Source organism: Lepidochelys kempii, chromosome 8 (genome assembly GCF_965140285.1).
Source record: "Lepidochelys kempii isolate rLepKem1 chromosome 8, rLepKem1.hap1, whole genome shotgun sequence".
Classification (NCBI taxonomy): Eukaryota; Metazoa; Chordata; order Testudines; family Cheloniidae; genus Lepidochelys; species Lepidochelys kempii.
Window position 1 is genome coordinate 85898256 of NC_136387.1, and position 23059 is coordinate 85921314.

At 40.3% G+C, this 23059-nt stretch overlaps 1 protein-coding gene across 1 annotated transcript in view; it reads left to right on the top strand.

Moving 5' to 3' along the window:
• Positions 1 to 14522: 14522 nt before the first annotated feature.
• The window catches only part of NEGR1 (neuronal growth regulator 1), a 604691-nt gene continuing 596154 nt past the window's right edge, over positions 14523 to 23059 (top strand). Inside the window, exon 1 of the mRNA XM_073357343.1 lies at positions 14523 to 14896. Within this exon, the coding sequence (XP_073213444.1) occupies positions 14721 to 14896 (176 nt within the window). The 5' untranslated portion in view covers positions 14523 to 14720. The remainder of the gene's footprint in view (positions 14897 to 23059) is intronic.

A 23059-nucleotide genomic window follows, 5' to 3' on the forward strand; every position in this document is an offset into this window, starting at 1 on the left:
TTTTTTGTCATGTCATCAGCTGCATCTATATTTTCTGACAAAAAAATGTTTCAGAAAATTCCTAATCAGTTCTAGAAATCGTTGACACAGAGTGCTAGTATCTTCTTAGTCACTTTTTAAACGTACATTATATACAACAGTTCTTGAGAAGTGGAGTAGTGCTCTAACAGGGACACTGGCAGTCCCCTTTTTCAGGAATCTCAGCCAAAATACCAATGCCTGATTCCCAGGGAGCAATTCTGCTGTTTGCCTTACTCTCTCTAATTAGCATAAAGTCTCACAAAAAACTTCTCCTTTTTTCCAACTCTACCTTAGAAAGAACAAGCATTACAAAAGTAACAACAGTACAAGTATTTCTTCCAAGACCTTACGCTGCTCGCATGTGAATAATAATAATTGTAAGACTATGTATGACAGCACCATCTGGTGACTCCCACCATATTATTTTATGATATATAGGTCACATATTGCTGACGCTGTATTGACTACCATTTTAATCAGTACACAGTTTGAATGTTGTAGGTAAATAATATGAAATACTAATTTCCTTCTGATGCTTAAAACAGGAAATAATAGTGATAACTGTTAGCACAGTGTTTTTCAACCTTGCAATACTTTGACTCCATATTACAACAGAAAATAGTTTTGGAACTTCCCTTCCAGCTAGTCATAAAGAAATAAATGGTGGTTCTGACCCCCTGAAGCCTGCTTGCAACCCCATTAGGGGGTCAGGATCCCCCGGTTGAGGACCCAGGCATTGGCAGATATTGATGTTATAATGGCAACTACTCTGCATGGAAGTGAGCTGTCAGGTAGCAAAAGGAAGATATTCAGTTTTTATGATGGATTATTTCTTTTTTTGAACAGGAACATTAATGTTTCTTTAAATTGTTTACAATAATTTTTAATGTGATTTTTAAAGAATACTCAGCAGGAAGTCAACTATTTTAGACAAGAAACCTGCAACGAGTTTAATAAAACTGGAAAAAATAACTAGTATGAACAAAGCTATAGCATAATATACAAAAGTCAATGTTCATAAAGGGGCAGGAGCACTCTGTATATCCAAATTGATTTAGAAACAGAAATATCTCTGTTTTCTGGGGTGAACAAAATGTTTTAAGCTATCCAAGGAACGTGTTGTTCCTTGACTTTAGCAAAGCTTTTGACATGGTCTCCCACAGTATTCTTGCCAGCAAGTTAAAGAAGTATGGGCATGATGAATGGACGATAAGGTAGATAGAAAGCTGGCTAGATTGTCAGGCTCAACGGGTAGTGATCAATGGCTCCATGTCTAGTTGGCAGCCGGTATCAAGTGGAGTGCCCCAAGGGTCGGTCCTCGGGACGGTTTTGTTCAATATCTTCATAAATGAACTGGAGGATGGCGTGGATTGCACCCTCAGCAAGTTTGCAGGTGACACTAAACTGGGAGGAGAGGTAGATATGCTGGGGAGTAGGGATAGGATACAGAGGGCCCTCGACAAATTAGAGGATTGGGCCAAAAGAAATCTGATGAGGTTCAACAAGGACAAGTGCAGAGTCCTGCACTTAGGACGGAAGAATCCCATGCACCGCTACAGACTAGGCACCGAATGGCTCGGCAGCAGTTCTGCAGAAAAGGACCTAGGGTTACAGTGGACGAGAAGCTGGATATGAGTCAACAGTGTGCCCTTGTTGCCAAGAAGGCCAATGGCATTTTGGGATGTATACGTAGGGGCATTGCCAGCACATCGAGGGACATGATCGTTCCCCTCTATTCGACATTGGTGAGGCCTCATCTGGAGTACTGTGTCCAGTTTTGGACCCCACACTAAAAGAAGGATGTGGAAAAATTGGAAAGCGTCCAGCGGAGGGCAACAAAAATTATTAGGGGACTGGAACACATGAGTTATGAGGAGAGGCTGAGGGAACTGGGATTATTTAGTCTGCGGAAGAGAAGAATGAGGGGGTTCTGATAGCTGCTTTCAACTACCTGAAAGGGGGTTCCAAAGAGGATGGATCTAGATTGTTCTCAGTAGTAGCTGATGACAGAGCAAGGAGTAATGGTCTCAAGTTACGGTGGGGGAGGTTTAGGTTGGATATTAGGAAAAACTTTTTCACTAGGAGGGTGGTGAAACACTGGAATGCATTACCTAGGGAGGTGGTGGAATCTCCTTCCTTAGATATTTTTAAGGTCAGGCTTGACAAAGCCCTGGCTGGGATGATTTAGTTGGGGATTGGTCCTGCTTTGAGCAGGGGGTTGGACTAGATGACCTCCTGAGGTCCCTTCCAACCCTGATATTCTATGATTCTAACTCATTCCAAGGCAACGAAAGGACAATGTTGCTATTGATTTTATGTACTTTTCACAAAGTAAATATTCAACATCCTCTGATTCTGGACTAGCTCACTCTCTCTTACGTTAAAAGAAAAGGAGTACTTGTGGCGCCTTAGAGACTATCCAATTTATTTGAGCAGAAGCTTTCGTGAGCTACAGCTCACTTCATCGGATGCATACTGTAGAAAATACAGAAGATGTTTGTTTTTATACACGCAAATCATGAAAAAATGGGTGTTCATCACTACAGAAGGTTTTCTCTCCCCACACCCCACTCTCCTGCTGGTAATAGCTTGTGTAAAGTGATCACTCTCCTTACAATGTGTATGATAATCAAGGTCATGATTTATGTGTATAAAAACAAACATCTTCTGTATTTTCCACAGTATGCATCCGATGAAGTGAGCTGTAGCTCACGAAAGCTTATGCTCAAATAAATTGGTTAGTCTCTAAGGTGCCACAAGTACTCCTTTTCTTTTTGCGAATACAGACTAACACGGCTGTTACTCTGAAATCTCTCTTACGTTGAGGCTACAAATCAATAAGACTACTCACGGTATTAAGTGGTACAATGGGTGACGTTTCTTCCAATTTGGGCCCTTAGTAATCATTAGAGATGGATCTGAATTAGAACCCCAGATCTGAACTATCTTGAACTTGAACATTCAAACCCTATGATTTGGTCCCATCTCTGGTATTACGTGTCTAGGCACGGAAATACCCAGAATATGTAATTATCCACATACCCTCGCTGATTTAAATCTGGGAGACTTGGGTCCCAAGTACAGTTTCTTTTCCTAATGTAATTAATGGAACTCCACTATTACCTTTTAATCAATAAAACAGTGTCACACTACCAAGTTCTCCTCTGTGGGGCAGTGATGGTTCTTCTCCTAGAAAATAGACTCCACTCCCAAACCTCATAGACCTCCAGGGATTTGTGGGGGACCAGAACAAGCCCATCAGAAGCCTCTTCCCTTGACACCAGCTCCTTGACATGGGCTTTCCCCTCTTTGGTTCTGGTTCCTCTTTGGTTCTGGTTCCTCCTGCTTAGCTCACCCAGTCTTCATTTCATCACCCTGTGGGACCTCTCTCCACAGGGTCTCCATGAGGTTGGGATGATGCTGTACAGGCACCTGTGCAAATGTTGGGAAGATCCTTACATAGAGGGGGCCCTTTCCATTCAAGGATCTAGAAGGGATGAGCTCTCATGAGGTGCTTGTGAGATAACAGGTCCTATCTTGCCCAAGTTACTCATAAAACCTTCTGCAGTAAAATAATATGGGTCTGGGTTCAGATTACAAATAATTGTAAAGTATGAATGTATCAAACACCAAATGTGAGTTTAAATTCTGATCTATTTAGTAATAATAATTGTGCATCTACTGACTAAAAAATATCTAGGAAGCAAATACTTGCTGCTGCTGCTGTTATACTTAACATAGTGCTTGAGCATAATCCATAGCTTCTCAAAATACATGAAAGTTACAGATGTAAAATCTGGTTAATGGCATTCTAAAGTACCATAATCAGTTTCAGTATTCATTCTGAAACTATCTTCACTTCAGATCTAACTTTTGATAGAGCTACCTTCTACCAATCGGCAAGAAAATTTGAAAGACAAAATATTCTTGCAGTTAAAAGGTTTTTTTAGTGTTGTCTATTTCTAAAATCTATTGTATTCCTACTAAGTGGCTTCACTTTTTAGTCTTCAAGCTTGAAGAGTTGTAGTACTCATTAGAATTGCTTCTCCACAAAACCAAAATTCCATTTCTGCTCTGGATACTGAAGATGTCAGTACCAAAGGAAATAGCAGCCCCAAGAAGAGATATTTCATATTGGTAACTGAAAACTCCTGTATGTTGCCATTTAATTTTAAATAGATAAATGATGGGTTTATGCAGGTATGAACCTATGCCCTTTGCCTGTTTTCAGTGTGATCCAAATCACTACTGGTTGTGATAGAAAAAATAATAATTTATCCTTGTATTTGGAATATATTTTCTTCTGAAAAGCCTCCAATCTGAGGCTTGTTCTAGATGTTTTCAAACTATATTAATTTGTGTATCTTAAAAATAGGAAAATGTAGGCCGTTAACAAGTTGACGGTATTATAAATGTATTTGGCATCAATATTAGTGAGCGTCTGTCATTTGAAAATTATTTCCTTAGTACACCATATGGTAAAGAAAATGTTTTCATGCACCCACACATGACTAACATTTTATTGATAACAGCATGCTGTGCAAACCTACCCCATAATTGTTGTAGATAGTAGGCTTGAAAATCAAGAACCTAAATTTACCTGTGCTCTTCTAACTGACAAGGAACAGAGCCCAGATTTCAAAAGAATATCTTGGATGAGACGCTGCATAGCAGCTCGGCACGTCTTCTGGTTTAAGATAACTGATTTAAGAGGCTACTCTGCAGAACTGCTGCTCCAATTGCCTTTGCAGAGGCTGAAAAAGAGGGAGCAACATCTCTCTGCTGCCTGTGTTCCAGCACTGTTGCTGCTACAGGGTTTAACTGGTAGATATAAGAGTTCCAAACCCTCTCAATAGCACAACATATTTTCATTAAAATAATGTGACTGGTAACTTTCAGTGTGCTTTACTATAAATGTGTCCTTTATGGCTTTCTTTCCATTATCAGTTTTGTGATATTTTTTTTTGTATGTTTGTTGTCAGAGCTAGTCCCTGTAAGTTATAGCAAGGTTTCTCGCATGTTTGCAATGAAGACTGCAGCTTAATAGACTGTCTTACAGAGCACTTTCCTTGCTTATTCATGATCACATAATAGACCTGTGTGGAGATCCTATTTTGCACAGGATTTTGAGAATTCAGAATGTGTTTACTGTTATGAATAGGGCCCTACCAAATTCATGGTGCATTTTGATCAATGTCATGGTCATAGGATTTTTAAAATAATAATTTCCATTATTTCAGATATTTAAATGTGAAAATTCACGGTGTTGTAATTGTAGGGGGTCCTGACACAAAAAGGGATAGTTACAGGGGGTTGCAAAGTTTTTGTAGGGTGGTCGTGGTATTGCCACCCTTACTTCTGTGCTGCCGTTGGCGGGGTCCCTGCCTTCAGAGCTGGGCGGCCGGAGAGTGGCAGGTGCTGCCCAGCTCAGAAGGCAGTGCCACCCTTACTTCTGCACTGCCTTGAGATCTGGAGCGTGGTGGCTGCTGGCTGAGGGTCCATCTCTCAAGGCAGCAGCACAGAAGTAAGGATGGGATGGGGTGCCAGATCTCAAGGCAGTGCAAAAGTAAGGGTGGCAATAATACGACCCCCCCTCCCACTACAATAACTTTGTACCCCCTTGCAACTCCTTTTTGGGTTGGGACCCCCAGTTTGAGAAACGTTGGTTTCCCCGTGAAATCTGTATAGTAAAGGGTAAAAGTGCACACACAAGACCAGATTTCATGGTAGAGACCAGATTTCCCAGTCCGTGACGTTTTTTCACAGCCGTGAATTTGGTAGGGCCCTAATTATGAACAAAATCTGAACATTTTTGAAATTCTCTGCAAAAGAAAATTCTCCCCCGCAACATAATTTGTTTTGTGTACATCACATTTTTTTAATTAAAGTAGACAATATGATTAACACAGGCTTATGTTCTAATTGACAATCAGCACAAGAGCTGTCCTCCAATGGTGCCTTCCACGGTCACTGCCACAAACCATAGAGCTGGGGAGGGTTCTCAAGATGCTCCTGCTGCTACAGTTTGACAAAAACATTTTGTTTGGATTGCAATTTTATTTTATTAGAATACATAGTACAAAATTAAAAATGGAAATGAACAGGTTTTTTCTAAAAGTCTTTGTTCAGAAAATGTCAAAATGATTGGATCTCTTTTTCTCCAAAATGACATTTCATAAAATTGATGTGATTTCACAACACATTGAGATTTTGACAGAACTACATTCTCTAATGGAAAATGGTTCTAAAGAAGTTTTCCCAACCATTCTATCATCTAGCATCCCTGTGGCAAATGCAACAATTTGATGGGGGGGGGTGATAAAACTGGGAAAGTATTTGGGATCAAATTTTCAAATATCTTCCAATTCTGGGAGCCCACCTTGAAACAATTTGTTTGAAGTACTGAGCACTGGGTGGGCACTTTTGAGAATTTGGACCTTCATACACAGAATCCAGCTGAACAGCCTAATTGCAGTCTGCACAGTGTTGTCTGGAATCTTATGCAAGATGTGGACTGTAGCACTGATGCACTCCAGAGAGATAAGACTTCTAACTAGTTTAGGTTCTCACTATGCTGAGCTGGATCATGTCTACCAGAATCCTGTGCTCAAAAGTAGAGAGACTTGCAGGTCTTAATAAAGTTATCACAAGAGGGAGTATTCCCTCTACAGAATGAGATAAACTACTACTTAAACAGTTCTCCAGGTGGCATTGGGATCCGAATCTGATTCTTACCCTCCAACTGGAACAAAAGAAAATGAACATGGCCATTCTCCAGTTTGCTATGTTGCTCAGAATGGAGGAAGAGAAGCATGCAGCTGACTTAGACTTGACAAAGAGACATCTGGACAGTTTTGATAATATATCTGAGGCAAACATGTGTGAGCAATTTCTTCCTTGGACTGTGATATGGAATCCTCAAGTTGTGCTGTGACAAGGAGTCATTGGAAAGGAATTGAGAAATTAGTTGAACAAATATCTGAATTACAGCAACAATGACTTCCTTCTCTAAAAAGTTTAAAAACAAGACTATAGGCTATAAACCCAAACAGTTGGTTGAATTTGCCAGTGACATCAGAAGTGCTGGGAGCTTGGAGTCTAATATGCATTTCCCAAGCATGCCCAGGTCATGTTTAAAGTGCCCAGAAACAGAGCATATAGCAGCTCCCATTGAGGGACAATCTGGGCTGATACCACTGATGATCATTGTCCCAAGTGTATAGGAAGAAGAATATTAATAAAAAATCAACACAAACAAGAATCCTCAAAGAATTTAAGAAAAGGAGTACTTGTGGCACCTTAGAGACTAACCAATTTATTTGAGCATGAGCTTTCGTGAGCTATAGCTCACTTCATCGGATGCATACCGTCGTATGCATCCGATGAAGTGAGCTGTAGCTCACGAAAGCTCATGCTCAAATAAATTGGTTAGTCTCTAAGGTGCCACAAGTACTCCTTTTCTTTTTGCGAATACAGACTAACACGGCTGTTACTCTGAAACCAAAGAATTTAAGTCGATCCAAAGAGCCTGTTGCAAAAGAACCACACACTCCATATGTATATTGAAAAGGATATATTAGGAGGGATTTCTGGACCCAGCTTCATTGCTACAGTTATCCATGTCACTATGCACATTGGATCTCAAGTGGCCACCATTTCAGAGACATCCTACTTGAATCACTTGTCATCTTTTCTTGTGTGGTACATCAATCCATCGGAGATCAAAAGTGCAGTTTTCTACTAGCCGTATGTCCCAGTTATCACTTCATTCCCACATTCTTTTACTAGGGCTTCCAAGTGAGTTAAACACACAACACAAAAAATGAGTGAAGAGCTTGTCAGTCTGAACACTTTGCCCAGACTATTAAACGAATACTTACAAATAACAAATACATTCCAAGATAATTGTCCCTGAATGGATACTGATTTGCTAACCAAAAAAGAAGTTAAATTCAGCACAAATATTCTATCATATGCCTTGACCTATTTATAAATTATCTAATTTTTTAGAGGAACCCACATACAGATCTCTGTAGTGAACATTTTCCCCGTGCCATTGAAGACATTCCAAGTGAGATGTTTTCCTGGAAAACCAGTGAATGTGAAAGGTTTCTGTTTTTCTCCCATGGAAGTGCACTGTGCATGTACACACATTTGGTGGCAGGTGCTGCACAGTCTCAGAAAACAGATCCAGATGAAAGAGTTTAGTCTCCAGAACAACAAAACTCTATTGACTCCTGACCTGGTTTTTCACTGATCTGCAAACGGCCTGAAACCAGGGGATTTAAATCTGAAAATGAAAATATAATTAAAACTTTCATATTGACCTCCATACTATCATTAACTGAGATCTTAAATGATCTTATGTTTAAATTAACAGTATGTTATTGTGGAAATGTCTCTTTATTCAAGGAGCAAAAACTATTTTGAATACTTGAGGTCAAGTAAAAACAGTATTATGTGACTTAATAAATGGTAAATGGCTTTTCCTAAAATTAGATCTACCTGTGCTCTTATATCATGCCGATCACCACAATATGAGTGTATAATATTGACTATTTTGCATAGAGAGCTCAAAACATTTAAATGGCTTCTTACATAACACAACTGCCTCCCTCCCAATTAAAATAGTTGATTTCCAGCTATTCACTAGTCTTTCTCTTGATGTCAACAGGAGGCTAAGAAATGCCTTTATTTACCACTATGAATGGCAACTTGTCTAACAATTAGTGCTGGATGACTTAGTTTCATGCCATTAAGAGATTACATGCTTACGGTAGCTCAGTTATTGTTTCCCTTAATGAAGCTTGCATTCCATATGGTGGTAATATTTTGTTCATTTACATTTCCTAATATTTTTGATTCAATAGATATTATCTGACCAGCTCTAATAACAATATTGCACAAACCCATGACAACAGCTAAATTCCACTCTCTCTTACACCGGAGCCTGATCAAAGTAACTAACTGAAAATAGACCTTTGGCTCAATATTGTTTGAGAGGGCATGCAATCAGTGGGAAATAAAAAGAGGACTTAGGATGGAGCAAATCATGGCTTAAGAACAAGGTAAGACCTGTTTCCCCCATTTGTGTGTTACTGTGGTCCCAAGACTAGCCCTTTGAGATAAGGATGGGTCAGAGCAACCCTTTTCTCCTGTGATAGAATGAATGAGAGTACTCCGTTTGGGGAAGGGATGAAGGTGGATATGGAGGGCCATCTTATATGAGGGGTAAATTCAGGGTAAAGTGAAAAGTTGGCTATTTCTGCAGCAGAGAGGAAGGAATGAACTACTTCTGAAGTTGGTTGAGCTATACTGCTATGACAAATGGCAAAGCATGCTGGGAAAAGAGGAGCCTGAGGCCCTTGAGATACAGACTCTTCTCTCTCTGAACTGCAGTTAAATGAAAGACATGTGAGGAAGGCAGTTGTTTGAATATGATCTGGAGGAAAGGGGAGAACTCGTGGGAAGAGTGGTTAGAGGCAGAAAGGCTCACCTTCTAAGATAGCTCTTTGATGTCAGGCAACTGCTAAATAGTAGATACTCATGGAATCTGATATTTTGAGGACTGATGTGTTCCCTTATCATTTTTGTGTCTTTTTTTGTGGTAAACACATTAGCTTTAATAAACCCTTCTGTACTGAGTACCTTTTGTCCTACACTTCTGAGGTGGACGGGAGCATTCTGATGCTCCACTGGGGCCATGTCACAAGTGATTGTCAGAGTGGGATGTCTCTGTGGGGGACTTGGAGACAAGACAACATAAATGACTGAGGGTACAAGACATTGAAGAACTCCTATTTCTAGAGGAGGAAAGGAAGAATCTAAACATTGGTGTAGAGGTGGATGCCCAAATTCACCCCACTCCTGGGTCTAGAATGGAATGGGGACTGCTCAGAAAAATATTTCCTTGGCAGAATAGGTGTCCACTACTGTTCTAAGTGTCCAGCATTTCTTGAATTGGTAGCAGAAAGGATTAAGATTTTGGGACTGCAGATAGGGAGTGAGAAATATTCCTGGGTTTGGCTAGATTTACTAGAGTCCTGAAGAAAAGAACTATACTAGACACTCTCCTCCCCTCCAAGCCCAGGCATACAGCAGCATCAGGCTACAGACAACATGTCTAGATAGGAGAGCAGTTTGAAAGACAAAGGGAGCCTACTGAGAGGATGGTAGGAAAAAAGTTAAAGTTACTTCAGTAAGTGGAAAGGGAAAATAATGAACAAATCTTCACCAGGTTTGAGTGCAGGGCACTATCATGTGAATGGCTGCAGGATGTATGGGCTGTTTATCTAGTATCCCAGATGGCAAAGAAGGCTTCAAAAGCCCATGAGCATGTATTTGGTGAATAATTATACAGAAGAGGAAATAGCTATCCTGTAAAGATGATTATATTAGTGAAGAAACAGTGCCAATAGTTTTGGGCAGTCTAAGCATACCAACAGGCAAAGCACCCACCTAGACCCTGGTGTATCTTACTAGTTTAGCAAGGATGTGGGCCAAACTGTGGGACAAAGATTAAATTCTCAATATGGTGATTAGAGAACAGTTCCTGACTGTACTGGGGAGGTATGTTCGTACCTCAATGTGAGAATGACTATTAAAAAAACAGCACGGAAGTGGGAAGTCTGCGGGAGACATATTTAGAATACCAAGTTTTGTTGTCACCAGAGACTGTTTAGAATCCCTCTGAAACTTGAGGCATCAAGAGTGGTGAGAATATTGGACTGGAATTGTCCAAAGGGAAAAGTGGTTGGGGGGGGGGTAGGTGTGTGTGTGTGTGTATGTATGTGTATATATATAATATATATATATATATATATATAGTCTTTCTCTTGATGTCAACAGGAGGCTAAGAAATGCCTATATATATATATAATATATATATATATATATTTGAATACAGGGTGGAAGAGAAGGGAAAGCTCCATGTGACTTTTTACTGTGATCAAATGAGGCTGGGACTTGTTGTACTCAGAAATCAAACATTCTGGAAACTTATATTTTGTGCTCCCAGGAGGAGCCTGAAACCAACCATTTGAGAATTTCACCCAGAAATGCTTTGTGATACTGAAAGTCCAGCTGGTAAGAGAACTCTTGGGTACAGAATGTTCCCACATTCTCTTGTGTATAGTTGGTGGCTCTCCATAAATGATCTAAACCATCTAAGATGATTTTAAAAAATTGTGTATACAGAGACTGGAGAATTTCCACTACTTAATATACAAAGGTGAGCATTATATGTTATGCAGCATTTATATCCTGGTGCCAAGCCTTCTATATGACTTGGTATGAGGCTTGTGTGACAAGAAGGGAGGAAGAATGCCCTTCGTTGAATTAGACCAGGATCTTTTGCGGTAACTGGAAAAGATGTATAAAAGTGGGATGCAATAAAAGAGGGTGAAGCACAAAAGAAAAGGAGATTAAGACTGCCAAGGGAAGGGGAGTTGGAAGTCACAGGTTTATGGACTGTTTGGCTCTGGCAAACGAGGTGCTAGCTCATGCCAAGGCCTCCATGTCTCAATTGAACGCAGAGAAATACATAGTTGGAATTAGTCTGGCTCACCTGTTAGTATTGTTCAAATAGGTATTAGTTATAAAAAACATGCTTAATGTTTAGACTCTATTGAAAATTTGTAAATTGCTCCAGGTATTAATGTCATTTGTAACACCTGTGCCCTGTATTGCAAGATATTTGAGCATTTGTATTGTAAGCTACCATAACTGTATAAATCACCAGACAGGAAAGAGACATAGATTAATATAAAATGCTGGCTTCCAACAGAAGGTATTAGGTCCTCCTGCCTAACAGAGAAGGCTCATCAATTCTAGACAAACTATTGTGGATCATCAGAGGCCAAAAAACTTTGATTGCTCTTCTCTTCACCTCTCTCCACACCCACATGAAGAGTAGACACGTAAATGAATTCCTCCCATCTGCTAAGTTTGCAACTGGAAGCAGAATGAAGGGAAAGGGAATAAAAATTTCTAACAAGGAAAAGCTATCTCTATGCTGTTTGGACACTCGTGGGAAAGGTTTTCAAGGCATAAGCAAAAGATCCCCAGCATTTAGCCTGGGTTATCCCTAAGGGACACACAGAGCTTGCCTACTATACAAGCTTCTATTACCTTTTGCAACTTAAATGTTTCAAAATCTGTCCTGAATGCCAGAAGGTAACCTATGGTATGAAAAGGCACTATGCACTTCTTATGCTGTTAACAGTAACTGAGATACCATTCCTCTCAAATAGCCAAAAATATACTGGATCACTTTTCTGAAGAGATTATAACTGATCAGATGTTCAGTTATGCAACAACTACATTGGAAAATACATGTCAGCAGGACAAAACTGACCTGTCATCCACAACCTGATGATCGTAAAGAGTTGAGCAGGTGTTGAGGTGGATTTTATAAAAGTTTATTAATAGCACAGGGCCAGACTAGTAATAGGGGCTACTATTTTCATTTTCCTATAGGAGTAAATGGTTTTGTTTTGTTTTTCCACTCTTTAAGCTCCTTTCTCACCAAAAGTGAAAATCCCCTAGATACCCTGGTAAAGAGCTGGGAAACTGAGGCCAAAACATTGAAGGGCATGGCTAATTATACAGTCTAGATTAGGCCAGTTGGCAGAAATGAGAGATTTACTGCTTTGGACATCTCAAAGACTTTCAGGGAAAGCAGAAGGCCCAATATGTAACTGTTAAGGCAGAAGTGTTAAAATTTATATTAAAGCAAAATTTTGCTTACACACTTTTGGCAAAATGACAACGCTCCTATGAAATCTTAAGGAAAGCTGGATCAGTGATGATATGAGGTTGTGAGATCCTATCAGGAATTGCTCATGCAGATGTTCAGAGATGCTATAGAAAGTTCTGGGAGACAGGATATGGAAATGGATTTTAGTTTACAAATGGACGAGGAGACTTGTTTCCTAAATGTGCATCTTAACAGAACTTCAGGAAGAACTACAATGAAAAGTCTTGAAGGTTTGTATTGACATTTGTGGTGAGACCAGGGAGAACTACCTCGATGCATCATACTATTGCCTTCAAAGATTCCATTAGGATGTATCAGTGCCACAACCATTATCAAGGAGAATGACAGCAGGAAGTGTGGTTATGCTAGATGTGGATTAGCCCAGTAGTTCTGGGGCTAAAATTATACAATTCCCAATAGACTTCTGAAAACATAATGTGGTATCAAAGTTTGACTTGAATCTAATACTTCCCACTGATGATCAAGCATATACTTTTGGCTAAATATATGTGCACCCTTGACTTAAAGAAGAGTTACTAGCAAATAGCTTTATCCCAGGAGTCAATGAAATAAACTGCATTTCAAATTCCTGAACCTGTCTACCAGTTTACTGCCCTTCCTTTTGGAATAAGAGTTGCTAGGTTTCACAATTTAATGGACACTTTTCTGAGGGGTTGAGAGGTCTATAATGCAGTCCAGTTGGACAACAGAACTGTTTGATACCAGTGGTCCACAGGTGCTCCTTCTCTAAGAATGGGAACCCTCATTGGAGGATTTTTCCCATACTCCGAGGATGGGATATTCCACTAAGGGGAGGTGCCCTATTGTTAAGGGAACTTTCTTTTCTTCTTGACTTGTCCCTCGGGGAGATGGGAGTCGCTGGTCCCTCGGGGATGCGATGTGTTTCCTGGGGGTTGGTTTCTTTTTCTCCCTAGCTCAGAGGGGAGAGGTGGGTTTGCATTCTCTCCAGCCTAGGGCAATGCAAGCCCCTTATCTAATTTAGCTAGGCATTTACAGGCGCCTCATCACTCTTCTCCTCTGCCTAGGACGGTAGATGAAGGCTAAGGTGTGGGTTCCCGAGCCCCCCTTCCACTTCACTCGTGCGCTGGGGGCCCCTTTCCCGCCCCCAAGCTGGGTTCACTGGGGGCGGGGGACGTCTCCTGCCTGAGGAGGCTTTGGGGCTCTTCACACAGAGCCCAGGGGCGCCGGAGCAGAGTTCTCCCCGCCCGCGTAAAGCCTTGGCGGGAGAAGCCCAGCCCTGGAGCCTGCTCGCGCGGTCCGGCTGCTGGCCCGGTCCCGGCGAGGCGTGCGCGCGAAGCCCCGCTCCCAGCCGCGCTGGGTCGGAACCGTCCTGGGCAGCAGTGTCGGGCGTGGCTCCCAGCCGCCGTGCAGGGCATTGCAGCTGGAACGAGTTAGTTGGTGTTTTAAAAAGCCGCTGACTTGCCAACTCGGCTGTCTCCCTCCTGCCTGCAAACGGAGGTCACTCCGCAATCACTGCCTTTAATTGCATGCCATTTATTTCCGTATTGCCATGTCGGTGGCTGTAGCACACCTCCTCCCACTGCCGCTTTGCTTTTAGCTATTTCTCCCCCCCCCCCCCCCCAGCTCCATCACCAGTCATCAGGACAAGTTGCTAAGGAAACGGCTGCATGGCAACCGGCTCGGAGCCTGGGGGCCGTCTGCTGCTGCTGAGCCTGACGCGGCGGCGGCGGCGGCTGCTGCTTCTTCCCCTGCTCTCAGTCTGCAGCGCGCTTCTCTCCTCGCTGGATGGTGTGCGAGCCAGCCGGGGATAGACGCGTTCCGGACTCGGCCGAAAGCGCCCAGGCGAGGCAGAACCCTGCCAGTGCCTTGGCTGCCTGGCGGGAGCGAAGGCTCGTCACGCGCACCGGGGGCTGGGGATCGAGAGGAGCTGGAAGCTGAGCGGGAGCAGCCCGGAGCAGGGATGGACATGATGCTGTTGGTGCAGGGCGCTTGTTGCTCAAACCAGTGGCTGGCCGCTGTGCTCCTCAGCCTGTGCTGCTTGTTGCCCTCCTGCCTCCCAGCCGGGCAGAGTATGGACTTCCCTGGGGCAGCTGTGGACAACCTGGTGGTCAGAAAAGGGGACACGGCTGTGCTTAGGTAGGAAACCGAGCCTCTTCTTTACTTCTCTGGGCAAGTGAGTGAGAGCGTTGTGCAAAGCCATTGCCGGGCGACCGCAGGCATTTCTAACGGGCGCGTTGGTTTAGCTACCCTTAGAAGAGGAGGTTTTATTTTCACTCTGAGCATTAGAAAGATGGACGTTTTGTAACACGCTCCGGCGGCGGCTGCTTTAAAAAGAAATGAATAAATAAATAAAACAGCTCCAAGTCCAAGCAGCCCTGGTTAAGAGTAAGAGGTCCGGGAGAGGCGGTACCACTTTGAAACTAGTGCTCAGTCATTCATGCCAACTCTTCCTATTCAGGAGGGCCAGTCCCTCCGCTTCTAGGAAAGTGTATTTCTCATTTGTCCCTTTCCAGAGCCATCCCAGTATTTCCGTGGAAGTAAAAGGCGGGTCCCTATTATTCTTCCTCCCCGATAGCCCTATTTCTAGATATAGTAGAAGTTCTCAAGCGGTCTCCCTTTGCTACTTCTACTCTGTTAAGTTTGGGAAGTTTTGTTTTAAATTTTTTCCCTCTGGAATAAGTTTGCTACTTCTTCCTAAGTCTCGTTTCTCTCACTCCTTGCTGAGCCTCTGAAAGATGTAATGGCTCATCAGAGATCAGCTATAGCCCAGTTACCTCCCTAAACCGAAGCAATTGCAGAAGGAGATACTCGCAGAAGCTTATTCTGCTTTTTAAATGTAAAGTGATACTCAGCAGTGTACAGATCTCAGCAATTCTTCATAACTGCCCTCCTCAGATGTTTGAACACACATTATTCAGACAACTGCTTTATTTTCATCCACTGTGCAAGTCTGTATGTGTGAGTTGTATGGTCTCAAAATACATTTGCAGATGTGTATCTTTAAATATTAACATTGGGTGTCTTTGTTTAATAACCAATGACCAGTGCATTAGTAGTTTAATTCTATGGGTGTGGTATGTAATTATATTAGGAAACTCTTAAATCCTGATCTGTGGTAGAAATCATGTCCTACTTTAAATATTTAGATTTTAACCAAACCTAGTCTAAGGACATAGATTAGCCCTTGGGTTATAAATTCAGAATCCCTACTCTGAATTTATGTTTTGAGACAACTATAGACAGCAAACATCTTATTACAGAAGAATTTCTAAGACTTTTAACTAAACATTAGATGGATGCAAATAATATATACCTGCCTTTTGAACAGTAAGTTTGTCAATGGAAGTTTGGAAATTCCTAGTGCTGGATAAAAATTCTACCTGATGGTTTTTAATGTCTGTTATAGAATCTGGTATTCAGACATTCCTTGCCAGTATATTGCTCAGTTGTAAAGATTGCACAGTATTATAAGTGTATATCCACTATGATTTTAGCTTTTTTGTTTCCTAATGATTAACATGAAAAGAACCATCATACAATGACAACTGCGAGTTCTAGTTTTATGCCATTAAGAGACTACATGCTTATGGTAACTCAGTTATTGCATCCCTTAATGAAGCTTGCATTCCATATGGTAGCAATATTTTTTTCCAGTCCAGCTGGCTGGTGCAAAATTTGTTTACCAGTAGTAGTGCACTGTACCTAATGTAGCTGAATCCTTCTATTTGACTCAAATTCATTAATCTTCAGTTTAAAACTGAAAACATTCAAATTTAACTTTTTGATACATTTTACTTCGTCACGATACTTTGTAGTAATTTAAAAAATCATTTTCTTGGTACTTCAGATTAGATACGAATAGGCTGAATCTTCTTGTGTTTTGTAAGTCTAGACTTTAATCTGAATAGTTTTAAACCACAAACTATTTGGTTATAGACCATTTTATTTTCCTTTTTGAAGTGGCTGATTTAGGCTTCCAGATTAAAAAGTGACTTAGCCAGATACAGCTTTCATAGATTTTTCTTGGAAAATATTGCATAAGATTTCCTTGAGTGTTCTGATGTAGTATCTTCTGAGAATACAACCAGAGTCTATGCAGTGCAATTGACAGATTTTTTTATTTATAGGAATATACTGTAGTTAGACTCCTAGGGCATTCTAAAACCATGAATTCACTTGCTTTGGTTTCTCTATTTTTGTCGACAGACATATTTTGCTGTTACATTTCCTATCTTTATTTTCAGAGTTTCAGATTTAAAGGTTGCAGTGAACAAGAGTTGAGGAGTTGCAGTTCCTAGCTCAGGACAGAACTCAAACAAATACTGAGTGTCATTGGTGGTTCTAGAAAATAAAAAAAAATCCAAGATTAAAAAATAAAAATTAATACAAATATTTGTGTGACTCTAAGGGTTATCTGTTGGTGGCTTACAGCTGGAATGTAGCACTACAGTATATTAAACTCTGTGAGGCCTAAAATTGTGAGTTCGCAACTCAGTACCTATGCAGCTGGATGGATTACATAAATGAAATTGGAGTTTTAAGGTCAAACAATCATTTTTATCTCATAAGTGAGAGAATATCTGTTTTGGAAGAGAATACGATTAAGGATGGAGTACACATCACTACTTACCTGTAGAACTTGGAAGCCAAAAGCAAATTTGTGCTGAAATAATATATGGGGTATTCATAGTCCCTCCATCTCAATATAAAGCATTCTTCCCACCCTTTAAAGACATAGATGACTTATTAATGAAACCCATATTTTCACATCTTTCTTATCTTTAGTAGGGTTTCTTGCTGATTGATGTTTACAGTATTACAAGTTAATAAGATAACTTTAGAGGGACAATGCACCATCGCTAAAGGAGTGCATAGAGCATTTAATGAGACTTTTGATGTAGACCTTTGCTCCTCCTGAAAATTTCCCCAGAGGATATTCATATCATAAATACACAGAAACTTTTTTTAATTAATGAAAATAAGGAATTTGTTTTTTATTAGGTCTTAGCACTGGAAACAGTATTGCTCTGTAAATACATAGTCCAGTTTGTTCAATGAAGTAATTAATTTGTGCAAAGAAAAAGGAGCTTCTTCCAGCTCCCCCAGACCACGGTATTTAGATTTTCTTGATACATGTACACTGTAGTACTCAAAGGTAGCTGTATAAGTGTGATTCCAAGTTGGTACTATGCATCTTTTTTTCTGTAGTGGAGCTCTGTTAGTGCTGACCATTGGTTGTGTGTGTGTGTGTGTGTGTTGGCTCCTCACTTAGTGTCAGATTGCTCTCTGATTGTATCTGCATTCGTTATTCCCTCCTTTGCAGGAGTGGGATCTCCAGGGAGTTACATTTGTACTTTGCATGTTAAAATCAGAAAGCCTCTAATTAATGTATTTAAAACAGCCAATATGACTGCTGGTGTCAAGCATAAAAAGCCTTTTAAAGGAGTTAGACTCTACAAGTCATTCTCCTCACTTTTTGAGTCAGCATTTTACTAGGTGATGAGAGAGATTATGCTAATTCATTTGATTTACAGGTGTCTTGATTATCTGAGAGTCAAAGCATTTTTAATACTCTTGCTCTGAATACACTCTTGTTCAGGTTTTCAAGATTATAACATTTTTAAGTGATTTTGCCTGTGCCATTTAACTTAATTGCACATGAGAGCTAGGAATAGATTCTGCATTCAGTTTACATGTGTGCTTTCCCACTAAAGCAAATGGAGTTGCACCTGAGTAACTGGGGGCAGAATTTTGCCCTTCACTGTTGTTACAAAGCTATCCCTAGGAGCTGAAAATACTATTTAGGGTGTCCTATTGTAGTAAGCAGGTGACATATTTCAATCAATAGGGTGGGTACCAGATTCTGTGAACTGCTATGAATTCGTTCTGGACCTCTCTGCTTCTAAGTTTCCTCATCTGAAAAATGCAAAATAAATGTTTTAAGTGCGTGGAGATTTAAAGATGAAGAATACCACTAAGTATCATAAGTAAAATAACTAGTTTGTCATTTCATTTTACAAGTGTGGAGGCGTATTAAAGAACAACAAGCACAGGTTTGTAATGTTTTTCTAATGCTAATGGAATGCCATGAAACAAAGCATTAGACAAACATACCATGGGGAACAATCCTGAACTGACGGGGTGAGTTACATGCTCCCACAGGTAGGCCTCTTTCATTTTGTAATTGCATTGATTTTAAGATTTTTGAGGTTGGGATTTTGTATTCCTCTGTTCCTACAGCACCTAGCACAATATGGCTAGGCCCAATCCTGATTGGATCTAGAGCTAGGTGAATTTTTTTCACATAAATAGCTTTATTTATGCATGGGTGGCTTTTTGCTAGAAAATGCAGTCTTACTATTCAATGGGGGAGGGAGGGGGACGGACTTGAACTTGGTTCTCTTCTCCACCTCGTGATAGCTGAGTGCTGGGCAGAGTTGCTCTCAGTCTCTCTTGTTGAAGCTATTCTATTTTGTATAAATAACTATTCATAGGAACAGGGACTTGAACTTCAGACTCTGGCATCACAGGCGAGTGCTCCTACCACCAGATTATGGAGTTTTTCCTCTCTGGCCCAATACTTATTCAGGATATTAGGCAGAGGGGAGAATTGAACCTGGGTCTTCCACACTGGGTTAAAAGTTGTAAGGAAGGCACTGCTTTCTCCTCTGTGAGTGTACCCTTTAAAAACACCCTTAAACAAAGTATCTGAGGTCAAACAACCTGAATTATTCTAATGTAAGGTTAGAAGGGACCTCAAGAGGTCATTTAGTTCAACCCCCTACTCTGAGGTATAACCAAGAATACCTAGACCATCCCTGAGAGGCATTTGTCTAACCTGTTCTTGAAAATCTCCAGTGGTGGGCATTCCACAACTTCCCTTGGAAGCCTATTCTAGTGCTTAACTCTTCTTATAGCTAGAAAAGTTTTCCTAATATCTAACCTAAACCGCCTTGCTGCAGATTAAGCTGATTGTTTCTTAACAGTGGCATGGAGAACAACTGATTGCTGTCCTCTTTTTAACAGTTCTTAACATATTTGAAGACTTATCTGGTGTCCCCCCCAGTCACCTTTTCTCAGGACTAAACATACCCAGATTTTTAATGTCTCCTCATAAGTCAGGTTTTCTGAAGCTTTTATCTTTTCTGTTACTCTTCTTTGGACTCTCTCCAGTTTGTCCACATCTCTCTGAAAGTGTGGTGCCCAGATCTGAAGAGTGGTACTCCAACTGAAGCCTGACCAGTGTTGAGTATAGCAGGACAATTATCTCCCATGTCTGACATATGACACCGCTGTGTTTAAAAAAAAAAAAAGCCAGAATATTTGCCTTTTCACAACTGCATCACATTGTTGATTTGTTCAATCTGTGATCCACTATAATTCCCAGATCTTTTCTAGCAGTATTACTTCCTAGTCAGTTGTTCCCCATTTTGCAATTGTTCATTCAATTTTTTTTCTTCCTAAGTGTAGTACCTTGCACTTGTCTTTATTGAATTTCTTCTTGTTGATTTCAGACCAATTCTCCAATTTAAGAGGTTTTGTTTGTTGGCTAATAGGACTTTTTGGTTCAAAAATCTTAAGACTTCCTTACTCAGAGCAAGCCTCCTTTAACTTCAGTAGGTATCATGTCTGAGCAGGAGGGAGTGATGCCTAATATCTACATACTTTAAATCTGGCTCTGTTTTTTTCCCCCCAAAGATTGTCTGTAATCCTGCCACACACAGACAGACCCTTGCACCCAAACAAAGACTCACTGAACCACTATTTTTATCCAAGTCTAATTGAAAAGGAAGATGATTTAAAAAAAAAGATTAAAATAGTATTGCTATTACTCCCTCCTGTAATAATTCAAGATAACTTCTAATGATTTAGTATGATGTCATTTACAAAGAAAAGCCACCTCATTCCGGAGGGACGAATTCTACCCTGCAATGTTTGTGCACTGCTCCCATTGATGAAGTCAGCAAGACTTTGATACAAGCATCCCAGGACTGAGCAATTCTACTAGTCTCTACTAGTCTCCTTGTTGCTGTACCTGCTTCCTGCCAATAAAACTGCTGGGTGCAGCTCTAGGAACTACTGGAGGGTGAATGTTGCGTATTGTAGCCAAAGATCATTCTACTGGACTTACTGCCCTGCTGATATCACTTCGGGGAAAAAACGGAGAGAGGATTTTACTCTTTTATGCACCTGACCACAACAGCCTAGTGTGCAGCTGGATTATGTATGTGGCCTTCTAGATTTTACATGTCGCAGAAAGTCTTATACATTTTGGAAAGAAGAGTCCTTAAATTGCCCATTGCTGGACATTGCAAATATAATCGCTTTAAAATATCTACATGTATGAGTATGACCACCTACAGATATGTAACTCAAAGTCTAGTTGTGACCATCCTTATTTGGATGACAATATATTTCTTCAGACCTGATCTTTCTTATTAGTTCATTAATAGAAACAACAAAAGGGCCCAATTATGCTGTTCTGATGTAAATTTAAACCCAGATTTTTACTTCAGGGCAACTATCCTGGATTTACACCAATGTGAGTTAGGGCAAAATTTGCTCCAAATAACTTATTTACTTTCAAACAAGTTTAAAGTGCCATTCAGTTTTTCTTTTCTTATTATCTAAAATCTAAACCTGTAATAGCCAAAAATATTAGACCTACTTTTGTACACTTATGTCAGGGGTTAGAAAAAGTAAAGATAATTTTTTCCTCTTTTCTTTTTCAAATCCAGAAGTGGATCCTTTTCAATGTAATGAGAGAATGAAATTTACAAATCACCCTATTTTAGAAAGTAGGTAGAAGTGTTTGTTTTCCTTTATACCAATGTAGGAAAACTTGTAATGAAATTCATGTTGTTAAATTGTTGGAGTACTATAAAATAACTTGATGCTTTCCAAGCAGAGAGTTAAACATAGGGTTCTTGTCTAAACTAAGAATTTTTAGATGCATGATTCCAGCTTCATTGGAAGGAGCATTGGTGGAAGCTATAACACAGATGATGTTTAAGTGGACTCAGGTGTGTGTTTTACCATGGTTATACAGGAAAATGGTTAAAAATGCATGAACCTTGTCTATATTGCAATTCCTACCAGTGCTAACACTGGAGGAGTTGTACCTCCCTAGGAATTATGAGTCTGAAAAATCCTGGTGTAGATGTAGCTGGTGAGCTTTGCCCAATGGACTGCAAAACAGCTGGCTGCAACCACCACAAATAGGCAGTTGTTAAAGGTTGTCATGTGGGTTAGGCATTCTTTCGTCTGAATGGAGATTTGTAGAGAAGCTAACTGAAGTAGATGTCAGTTATGGTCTAACCTGGCTGAGGAGTTGAGAGTTAACACCTAGCCCAAATCTGTATTAGCTCATCTCAGTGTTTGCAATAATAGTCTCCAGGTGGTTGTGCCTTGTGACTTTGGGCTGAGGTGATATTGCAGAGGACAGTCGTGTCATATGACAGACACCAAGGATTATTCAAGAGGGAGCTGTTTTTCTGACTACAGGAAAGTATGGGGGGCACATTAATATATGTAGTCTCGCTGCTGTTCTCACCATCTTTGCTGAAGGTACTGTGTATATAATGTAAATTTTTCACTAGGAAACATCCTAAGATTTTAGATAAAAATTTAAAAAGGTGTGTAATCTTCATAGGACTCTAAATCCTATTGATAGTCAATGAGACTAGGTTCCCAAGTCACTTAATCACTTTTGAGAATTTTGATCTCTGGCACCAGTTTGTTTTCCAAAAAGAAACTGGCCTATAAATCTGGTAGTGTTCAGCAAAGGAGCACCAATACATATACAGGTGGAAAGCCCCTGACATATCCACCAACGTCATTAGTCCACCATCATTCCAAATGCTGAATTCCTAGTGAAGAAAATGAGAGTTTTTATAGCAGAATATGCCTCTAAATAACTGGCCTAGCATATTTTAGCTGAGATTACATGTATTATCATTAGAGTCCCCTCGATGCATGTCCACACAGCTGCTGTATATATTTAAATTCTTTGCTATTTTATCTTTCCTAGTTGCTTCACATTTATTAATAGGGAATTTGCTTGACTTCTGTGCCCCTATTTGGTATCCTTCTACATTTTAGGCTCATACATTAATCTGCTGCTTGCATCTTTTCTCAGATCTTTCAGAAAATATAAATGCACTTTGCCATAGTTATTTTGTAAAACTAAGAGGTTGCTTAAGCGAGTTTTCACATTCCAAATCTCTGCCAATTATCAGATGAGCACCTTATGGCACTTGAAAATTGTACAAGTAGTTAAACTATTCTTAATTTGCTCCA